The 11,108-nt window shown below is 48.6% G+C and overlaps 1 protein-coding gene across 1 annotated transcript; it reads left to right on the top strand.

The window, feature by feature from the left end:
• Positions 1 to 7,674: 7,674 nt before the first annotated feature.
• On the top strand, positions 7,675 to 8,271 carry LOC126281723 (uncharacterized). The gene has a single exon (XM_049980934.1). It carries the CDS (start codon positions 7,675 to 7,677, stop codon positions 8,269 to 8,271), a length of 597 nt encoding a protein of 198 aa, XP_049836891.1.
• The last annotated feature ends 2,837 nt before the right edge of the window (positions 8,272 to 11,108 follow it).

Consider the following 11,108-nt stretch of genomic DNA (forward strand, 5'->3'; position numbering starts at 1 on the left):
ACCCCGAATCACCTCTTACCAAACGGGTTACTGTAAAAGACATATTACATGTCTGTTGCGTTATCGACATACCGTGAATCAGGCGATCGATGAAAGTAACGAGGTGACACCTAAGGCTATTGCCATTCTGTCTTACACAGAGAGCGTTTCTAGAAAGACAGGTCGTTCTATTCGGAAACACGGCATGAGGAATGCTTTTCCGACCAGCATCGAAGATAAAGTTTTTTTATGGTCTGTAAAGCACCATCTCGGTTTGCGTGAATCAGTGAGGCGGATGTCTACCCTTATTCCTTGTAGTTTTGGCATGTCGTACGTGGCCAGGAGCGTCGAAGACCAATGTACAGAGCATAAGCCTTCACACACTTATAGTTGTGGTGAAAGAATGCTACTGCCTTGGTAACGGTCATCCTATAGAATAAAGCAACATGTAGATTCTTGCGTATTCGTGCAACTGTTGCGGCAGTGTTATTAAGCAAGCAGTTGATATTAAATTAACAATACAGTATAACTATTTTTGCTTATATTTTGCTTGGAGTCCTGCTCCTTCTCTGGTCAAACAACAGGACAGTGTTAATGCTATTTGCTCACTCATTGGCAATTAATATTCGCTATAGATAACTTCTAACGTGAAAATGAAAAATGGAAATGCAGCGGGGCCAGATGATCTTCCTGCAGACTTGTGGAAATCAAAACACTGGCATTCAGCTGAATGGTCGACGGATTACTTTAATAAGATCATTGAGGAGGGAAAGATACCAGCTGACTGGACATGTAGCACAACAGTTCCAATTTGGAAGCAGAAGGGAAGTTCTGCTGAATGTAACAATTACCGCCCAATACGCCTTCTGTCACACACCATTAAAGTATTTGAACGCATCATTTATAAAAGGATGCGACAAATTATCAATCTTTCCATCAATCAAGGTGAATTCGTGAAGGGGTGTTTGACGACAGATGCTATCCATGCACCTCGCCTGCTTATGGAAAAGCACCGTGAGAAGTCAAAACATCTACACTTTGCCTTTCTCGACCTCGGAAAGGCCTTTGAGCGAGTGGCACGCGAATTAATTGAGTTCGCCCTGCGAGAGCATGGAGTACCTGAAGAGCTCGTTAGGTGCTCTACGAGTACCCGAAGAAGTCAGCTGCCGAACTATCCGACGACTTACCTATTACCGTGGAGTTCATTAGGAATGTGCTCTCTCACCGCTCCTATTTATCACTGCCGTGTATACCGTTGCAAGAAACCTGCAGAGAACCTCATGATGTGCTACTGGGCAGTGGAGATAATAATGATCTATAACTTCAAGTCTGGAATGACCGCCTTGCAGATGTAGGACTACGGCTCATTGTGTTGAAAACATATTACCTTTCTACAGATTTAAATGACTTTGTAACCATCAGAATAAATGGTTTTGACCTCCCAATAGCAAGAACTTTTAAGTACCTGGGCTCGACAATTGTTGCCGATGGAGATCTCAGTGCAGAAAATCTCCAACCGTCTTAGCAGCTCGTGGCTCAAATGGCGTTCCGTTGCTGGAGTACTATGCGACAAGAAAATTCCAAACAGGCTTAAATCAAAAGTATGTCGATCGGTAATCCGTCCAGTTACACTGTATGGGGCCGAATGTGGGCCTTCAACAAAGGAGGTAGAGCAAAGACTTGCTGTTGTGGAGACGAAAATTCTTAGGCGGACATCAGAATTAACGCTACATGACCACGTCACAAATAATGAAGTTCGCAGGCTATACGGTGTTGCACCAATAGTAGACGAAATAAGAGAAATCCGCCTACGTTGGTACGGGCATGTCCTTAGAGCAAACGAGACAACAGTGGCAGAGACTAGTTCCAACCTACACGTAAATAGGTAAAGGCCAGCAGGACGAGAAAGGCAGCGATGGCTTGACGCCCTGCATGAAGACCTCAAGGTCGCAGGCCTTCACCCTGAAGAGGCACAAGCTCTCAAGAAGTGACAACAACGAGCCAAACCAGCGGACCCCACCAGCACGCGGGACACACGCTAAGGAAGAAGAAGATAACTTCTAACGTTGGTTACTTTTACATTAAATGTATTCACAGTTGCGAACATGGACAACAAATATCTCTATAGTGGAATGACGACAAGGAAACTTTGTGCCAGGCCGGGACTCGAACCGAGATTTTCCTCGTATCGCGAGTGTTCGCTTTACCGTTAATACAGCAGAACGCCAATGGGTAACTTGAAGAAATGAAATAGTCATGGTAGTAGAGGATCAAATTTTTAAAAAGACAAGACCTATTATAAATCCTTGGGAGAGAGATATGGAATTTAATTGAAGAAAGGAGAAAATTAAAAAATACAGCAAATGAAACAGGCGAAAGTGAATACAACCGCTTAGAAAATTATACTGATATGATATGCAAAACTGCTTAGCAGGAATGGCTAGAGGATAAACGTAAGGGTTTAGAAGCATTTTTCACTAGGGGTAAGATAGATAACACCTACAGGAAGATTAAAGGGATCTTTGAGGAAAAGAGAAGCAGCTGTATGAATATCAAGAGTTCGGACGGAAGCCAGTCCTAAGTAAAGACGGGAAATCTGAAAGGTAGAAGGAGTACATAGAGAGTCTATAAAAGGGAGATGAACTTGGAGGCAATAGTGTAGGAAGGAAAGTCGTCGTTGATGAAAAAGAGACGGCAGATGTGATACTACGAGAAGAATTTGACAGAACACTGAAAGACTTCCTGAAACAAGACCCTGGAAGTAGGCAATATTCCGTTAGCATTAACGATAGCATTGGGAGAGCCAACCATGAGAAAACTCCTCCGTCTGTTGTGCAGTATGTGTGGGACATGAGAAATACACTTATACTTCAAGCATAATATAATAATTCCAATCCCAAAGAAAGTAGTTGCTGAAAAGTGTTAAAATTACCGAACTATCAGTTTAATAAGTCATGGTTGCAAAATATTAGCACGTATTATTTGCAGAAGTAACGATAAATGGTAGAAGCCGACCTCGGGGAAGAACAGTCTGTGTTCCGGAGAAATGTAGGAACACGCGAGGCAATATGATACTACGACATATCCTAGAACACCGGTTAAGGAAAGGCCTTTGACAATGTTGACTGGAATACTCTCTTGGAAATTCTGAATAGCAGGGGTAAAATACAGAAAGCGAAAGGCTATTTCTAACTTGTCCAGGAACCAGACGGCAGTTATAAGAGTCGAGGGGCATAAAAGGTAAGCAGTGGGTGAAAAGGGAGTGAGACAGGTTTGTAGCCTATCCCCGATGTTATTCAATCTGTACATTGAACAAGCAGTAAAAGAAATCAAAGAAAAATTTGGAGTAGGAATTAAAGTTCGGGAAGAAGAATTAAAAACTTTGAAGATTGCCTATGAACTTGTAATTCTGTCACAGACATCCAAGTACTTGGAAGAGCAGTTGAACGGAATGGACATTGTCTTGACAGGAGGATATAAAATGAACAACAAATGAAAATAAGGATTATGGAATTAAGTCGAATTAATGAGTTGATGTTAAGGAAATTTGATTGGGAAATGAGACAAAGTAGAAGAAGAGTTTTGCTATGTATGGCGATAAATAACTGATGCTGGCCGAGGTAGAGAGAGTATAAAATGTAGACTGGTAGTGGCACGAAAAGTATTTTTGAAGAAGAAAAATTTTTTGACATTGGATGTAGATCCAAGAGTTAAGAAGTCTTTTCTGAAAACATTTGTCTGTAAGTTAAACGTGGACGATAAACAGTTTAGGCAAAAAGAGAAAGAAAGCATTGGAAATGTGGTGCTAAAGAAGAATGTTGAAGATTAGGAGGATTGATCAAGTACCACGGGAAGTTTGTGGGTGTGTGGGGGGTGGAGGGGGGGGGGGGTAGAAATCGTAGAGGGAGACCAAGAGGGGTTTCAGTAGTTATTCGGAGATGAAGAGGCTCACACAAGATAGAGTGGCATGGAGAGCTGTAGCAAAGCAGTCTTCGAACTGAAGACCGCAAGAAAAGAACTCTAAGATCTGTGGGGCAAATGAACAAGTGAGTCATTTATTTTCTAATGCATTGGTATTCAAGCATCCTAAATTGGGTTTCTAATCAAATAAGTGAAAATAAGAACCGTAACTACAAGCCACTATTATATATATGTCGCTTACCATAGTGAGGAACATCAGCACCTAAGTACGCCCCAGATATTAACTTAAATAAAAAATTAAAGCAATAGTAGTCTTCCTCTTATTTAGAAGGATTCTTGAAAAGGAAATTTTAACATAACATACATATGCCCTCCAGACAAAATTGAAAAATAAACTGCGGAAACTGGAACTCACAGATGGCAAATTTCAGGAGCCCAGTAATTATTTCAGGTATAGAACTAAACTTTGACAGCAGATAGATGTTGCTATTCTGAAAGTTTAATAAAAATTCCATTGTGAATTATTTAGGCTAATGACTTCCTCAATTCTCAGGTTTGTCATATGAAAAGAGCGCACAAGCCCGACGTTGTTGGCCACATTACGATCACAGGAAGGACAGAAGGCAGTCTCTGGGAGTGGTAACGCATTCTTTCAGACACAGGACCATACAGTGCAGCAGGAAGTACCTTACGGATTTGTAGTCATCAAGGCATATAGGTACGCCACAAAATCTACTAACAAGGAAACCCTTGAGGGCGATGTCGTAATTTCAATAATTAATAAGGCTCATTTGTAAGTGTTGTCTTAACAGTTATGCCAAGAAAAATATTATCTGTTAATGACTCACCATATGCATCAGGAGGGCGTCAGAAAATGAGTTCAAATGGCTCTGAGCACTATAGGACTTAACATCTATGGTCATCAGTCCCCTAGAACTTAGAACTACTTAAACCTAACTAACCTAAGCACATCACACAACACCCAGCCATCACGAGGCAGGGAAAATCCCTGACCCCGCCGGGAATCGAACCCGGGAACCCGGGCGTGGGAAGCGAGAACGCTACCTCACGACCACGAGATGCGGGCAGAAAATGAGTGTCCGGGAGATGCAGAGATCAGCCTTCTATGGGATGTATGTGTTACACTTCGCAAAACGGACATCGTCGACATTCAAGAAATGTTTAGCATGCACCATGAACACCGAATGTAAAATGGAGCGCTACAGTGATCACAAAGGTTCCACCATCAAGATCGAAGGCGAACTCCTCGGGAGTTGCAAACCGTGCTAGACGTCAGCTAGGTATCCACTCAAACAATGGACATAGTGTCATATTGGTGCAACAAGGTGATGAAAACTGATGGAATGCAACCGCATGTAGAAACAGTCTGTCGTGGAGCTTTTCGTGAAACTGACTACCCTTTAAGACGCAGCTGCAGGTGGAGCGATAATTCGTAGGCATGGAAAGAACAAAAATCCAGAGGCTGAATTTGTTCAATGGTTCCAGGTGGTATGAATTCCAATGTCACTGATTTTCGTGAGAGATACATTGCTCAAAAGCAGTACGATTTCTATACGCAAACTAGTAATCAAGCCAATGCAAGTTATTTTGACCAGCTATTGACCAAAAGCAGTGCTCACACCACAGGTGTAAATATTCCGTACTGATCTTGCAAGATCACGCATTCGAGAAAAAAACGAGGGGACAGAGCACGTTCAACTTCTCGCAGCACAATAAATAACGATCTAGCCCATATACCATCTAGATTAACGGTCAGCAAAATTGTATACGGATGTCTTAAGACATTGATGTTAGCTGATCTTGATACAACTTTCTTGCTGCCTAAGATTTCCAGGGTTCCTTTCGTATGCATTTCCTCTTCATACCCCGACTGTTCGGAGCTGAAAGCAAATTCCGTAATGAACGATGGGATTAATTTCTCTCACCTACAACTTTTCGGGTCGATTCTGCAGCGTGCTGTGCATCGTCAAGATGATGCATTGTTAGAAATTTCGTTATCTAACGTCTTGCAGTTCTGTAGCATTATTTGGAGTTACGTAACCATCCATTCCTTCCCTTAAAATCACTTAATCTATGTCACTCGCAATTTTATTTGCATAACGTAATAGGTCACCATCATGCACACCCTGTAAATTGTATCGAGAATTCTTGAACCGCGCATACACCAGGTTTTGTAACAAATGCGCCCTATCCTCCGCCGGATATACACTACGTGATCAAAAGTAGCCGGAAACACCCCAAAACCTACCCTTTTCATAATAGGTGCATTGTCCTCCCATCTACAGCCAGGTACTCCATATCAGCAACGTCACTGGTCATTAGACGTCGTGATAGAGCAAAACTGGGTGTTCCGCGGAACTTACGGACTTCGAACGTAGTCAGGTGATTGGTTGTCACTTGTGTCTTACGTCTGTACATGAAATTTGCACACTCTTAAACATCCTTAGGTCCACTGTTTACGATGTGATATTGAAGTGGAAACGTGAAGGGACACGTACAGCATAAAAGTGTACAGGTCGAACTTGTCTGATGACTGACAGAGACATCCGACAGTTGAAGCGGGTTGTAATGTGTGTCGTCTATCCAGACAATCACACAGGAATTCCCAACTGCATCAGGATCCATTATGACAGTTAGACGGGAGGTAATAAAACTAGGATATCATGGTCGAGTGGCTGCTCATAAGCCACACATCACGCCGGTAAATGCCAAATGAGGCCTCTCTTGGTGTAAGGAGCGTAAACATTGGACAATTAAACAGTGGGAAAATGTTGTGTGGAGTGACGAATCACGGCACACAGTGTGGCTATCCGATGGCAGAGTGTGAGTATGGCGAATGCCCGGTGAACGTCGTCTGCCAGTGTGTGTAGTGCCAACAGTAATGGTGTTACAGTGTGGTCGTGTTTTTCATGGAGAGTGCTTGCACCCCTTGTTGTTTTGCGTGGCACTATCACAGCACTGGTCTACATTAATGTTTAAAGCACCTACTAGCTTCCCGCTGTTGAAGAGCAATTCGGGGATGGCGACTGCCTCTTTCAACGCGTTTGAGCACCTATTCATAATGCACGGACTGTGGCGGAGTGGTTACACGACAATAACATCTCTGTAATGGACTGGCCTGCATAGACTCATGACCTGAATCCTATAGAACACCTTTGGGATGTTTTGGAACACTTACTTCGTGCCAGGCGTCACCGACCGACATCGATACCTCTCCTCAGTGCAGCACTTCGTGAAAAATTGGGCTGCCACCCCCCTAGAAACTTTCCAGCACCTAATTGAACATATGCCTGTGAGAGTGAAGGCTGTCATCAATGCTAAGGAGCCCACACCATATTGAATGCCAGCATTACCGATGGAGGGTGCCACGAACTTGTAAGTCATTTTCAGCCAGGTGTCCGCATACCTTTGATCACATAGCGTACACAGTTTTTCTTAGACTCTACACGATCATATTGCTGATACGGATTCGAAATGTCTTAATTATCCTCTTTTTTCCATTTCTTACGACGTTTAATGGCTCTGAGCACTATGCGACTTAACTTCTAAGGTCATGAGTCGCCTAGAACTTAGAACTAATGAAACCTAACTAACCTAAGGACATCACACAACACCCAGTCATCAAGAGGTAGAGAAAATCCCTGACCCCGCCGGGAATCGAACGTGGGAACCCGGGAGCGGGAAGCGAGAACGCTACCGCACGACCACGAGCTGCGGACCAGGGTCTCTACAAGGGCGATGTACTTATGGACAATGTTATGGAAATGCCTGTGTGGCGGTGCTCACGTGGCCAGCTATCGTGGGTGTGAGGTGTGGAAGCGTGCCATCGCTCGCCAACGTGGCCAAACACCAGCGCCGCGTCCGAAGAAGCCAGCAACGAGACGGCCCGGCGTCTCTTTCGCGGCGGCAACGTCAGGGGCGCCCTCCACCGTCCCGGCTGCGTCGGCTGATCCTGCTCCTGCCGCGTCCGATGCCGTGCCGATACCTGAGGCTCCTGCGCCTCCACCACAGCTGCTAGTGGCGGACCCGGGTACTGCCTCACCCGGGCCGTCGGCCAGACCGCGCCCCGCCAATCTCCGGCGCGGGGGTCAGCGCCCCGTGGGTACCCAGCGCTCAGCACCGTCAGTCGAGCAGCCCCAGGTGGACTCTCAGGGCGAGTCAGCCACGCCTCCCCCTTCCAGCGACGGGGGCGCGCCGGCTGCCTCCACCGCTGACCTGGCCAACCTCGTCGCGCAGCTCACTGCCTTGGTGACCAGTGCTACGAAGTTGATTGAAGTCCTGTCGCAGCAACTCAAAGCTGCAGTGCCGACCGCTGTCAACACTCACCAGCTGCACCATGGGCAGTGTTAGAGGGCTGACGGTCGTCGCGTGGAATGCCAACGGCGTCCGCACTCAAGCTGGTGAACTTCGCCAATTTCTTGGAGATGAAGCCGTCGACGTCTTCCTTATAAACGAAACCCACCTGAAGCCTGGGGTCGACGTCAGGGCGGCCAACTACTCCAGCTATCGCACCGATCGACTGACGGCGGGTGGTGGGACAGCCGTTTACGTCCGCAATGGCATTCGTCATCACGTGATACAACTTCCACCACTGGTAACCCTGGAGGTCACTGGTGTCGTCGTTCACACCTCGGCGGGCGCCATCACGTTCGTCGCTGCCTATCGACCGCCGTCTCGTCCACTGGACCGTGCTGACATCGATGCTCTGCTCTCCTTAAGGGGGCAGGTGTTCGTCGCCGGGGACTTCAATAGTAAACATATTTCCTGGAACTCCAGGATCACCAATACCGCTGGCCGCTGCCTGCTCCGGGTAGCAGAACGCCATCATTCGCTTACGGTGGGGCCGTACGACCCGACAATCTTCACTGCCCGTGGCCTCCCAGATATAATCTACATCGCCGTCGTCAAGGGCATCCCTCATCAGATCACCGCCATGACGAGGACAGCACTGTCTTCTGATCATGTCCCAGTGGTTTTTGATATCGACTTAGACGCCCTCCAACAGCCCAGGCGAAGCATCTCACTTGCTGGCATCGACTGGGGCAGGTTTCAAGGAGCCGTGACGAACTCACTCGCCGCCGCGCTGCCCCCTGCGGAAGCTGGAGCGGACGCAGCACTTCTGCACTTTGCGGCAACCACGATCGACGCTGCCAACATAGCAACGCCGCCCCGACCTCGCACTCATCCTGCCTACTCGACGCCAGCTGCCGCCGGACATCCTTGCGGCCATCACTGAGAAGAACCGGGTCTACCGGGAGTGGCAGCGGACAAGAAATGTTGACACCAAGCGTCTCCTCAACAGGATGCGGCGGGACATCCGGGTCGCCATTGACAACCATCGCAATCGCGACTGGAATAACAAGGTCGCCACCCTTTGTCTTGACGACGGCACGGCCTGGCAGACGACGAAGCGTTTCCTACGCCGCACGCAACGTATCCCTCCGCTGTTGGTCAATGGTCAGGCTGTCTGCGAACCAGCTGCGAAGGCTGAAGCCCTCGCAGACGTCTTTGAGGCTGCTTTTACGCCGATCGAAGACCCGACCGACGCTGTCCACGACGACCTGGTTGCTGACCGGCTCCCACGCTACTTGGAGGCACGCGACGACGATGACGTCATTGAAGAGACGACGGCGGAGGAGGTGTCGTCCATCCTGCGTGCCCTGAACCCCAGCAAAGCTGCGGGCCCAGACGAGGTTGGCAACGCCCTACTCCAGAAACTGCCGCCGGTGGCTGTCACTAATCTCGCCGCCGTCTTTAATGTAATCCTCCGGTCGTGCAGTTTTCCTCCGTCCTGGAAGCATGCAGAGATCGTGGCGATTCCGAAGATGGGGAAGGATCTGCGTCAGCCCGCGAACTACAGACCTATTAGTTTACTGCCGGCCGTCTCCAAGGTCTTTGAAAGGGTGTACAACAGGCGGCTGCAGCGCCACGTTGACGAGGAAGGCCTCCTTCCCGAAGAGCATTTCGGCTTTCGCAGGGGCCACTCGGCAGTTCACCAACTCCTACGGCTAGTGGAAGATGCGTTCGTCGCCCTCGAGCAGCGCGAGTTCTTCGGCGCGGTGTTCCTGGACGTGTCGCGTGCTTTCGACAGTGTGTGGCGCCGCGGCCTCTTGTTCAAACTTATTGAACTTGGGGTCCCGACGTCGCATGTCCGTCTCATCCATTCCTATCTTGCCGATAGGACCTTCCATGTGCGGGCCGCGCACTGCTTGTCCTCCGTCCGCCACATCAACGCCGGTGTACCACAGGGCTCGGTCTTGGGACCACTCCTGTATTCGCTGTACACCTCTGATGCGCATGAGATCGACCGTGTGCTGCTCTCCCTGTACGCGGATGACACGGCTATATATAAGAGGAGCCTCAATGCCGCCGTCATGCGCCGCCGTCTGCAGCTCGCCGTTGACACCATGGCAGCCTGGGCCCTCAAGTGGCGTCTACAATTCAATGGGGCCAAGACGCAGTTCCTGATCGTCACCAGGCGACTCGTTCTGCGGGTCTGCAACCGCTCACCGTCGGTGGCAGCCCTGTCCGGTGGCGTCCCACGGCGCATTACCTCGGCGTCACCATCGACCGTTGACTCACGTGGGTTCCGCACATCCGCGAAGTGAAGGCCAAAGTGCGGAACCGGCTACGCATCCTGTACCCGGTGCTGAACCCCGGCTCCCGCCTACCACGGCGTCTGGGCATCACTCTCTACAAGGCGCTGCTCCGCCCTGTACTCAAATACGCCGCCGTCGTCTGGGGGAACGCCGCCGACACGAACCTGAAAAGCTGGAGACACTGCAGAATCGCATCCTTCGGCTGGCCTTGCACCTGCCTTCTTCACGATATCGCGGAAGTACCTCTGCTCCGTGACATCTTCCAGGCGGCCGCCCGCACATTTTACGAACGTGCTGGCCGGTCACACAACGCCCAAATCCGGACGCTGGGCCACAAACTGCCGCGCAGCGTCACCACCCGCTGGCCACACCTGCTCGCTGCATAGCTAGCACTGCAGAACTGTGCTGAGGAGACACACAAGAAGACATTCTACATGTGAATACGCATTACATCGGCATGCATGGGAGGCAAAGCACTAACTGCTGCGAACTACATCACACATCGGAGGAAAAGTTATCTCCGTGCAGATACACGCGCGCCAGGAAATAAGGCCCTAGTTCTCTCCAGACGCTGATCAGCGCACCATC

Source organism: Schistocerca gregaria, chromosome 1 (genome assembly GCF_023897955.1).
Source record: "Schistocerca gregaria isolate iqSchGreg1 chromosome 1, iqSchGreg1.2, whole genome shotgun sequence".
NCBI classification, from domain to species: domain Eukaryota; kingdom Metazoa; phylum Arthropoda; class Insecta; order Orthoptera; family Acrididae; genus Schistocerca; species Schistocerca gregaria.

Excerpts from the sequence above, each read along its gene's own strand:
- LOC126281723 (XM_049980934.1), top strand. The coding sequence starts at position 7,675 with ATGTTATGGAAATGCCTGTGTGGCGGTGCTCACGTGGCCAGCTATCGT.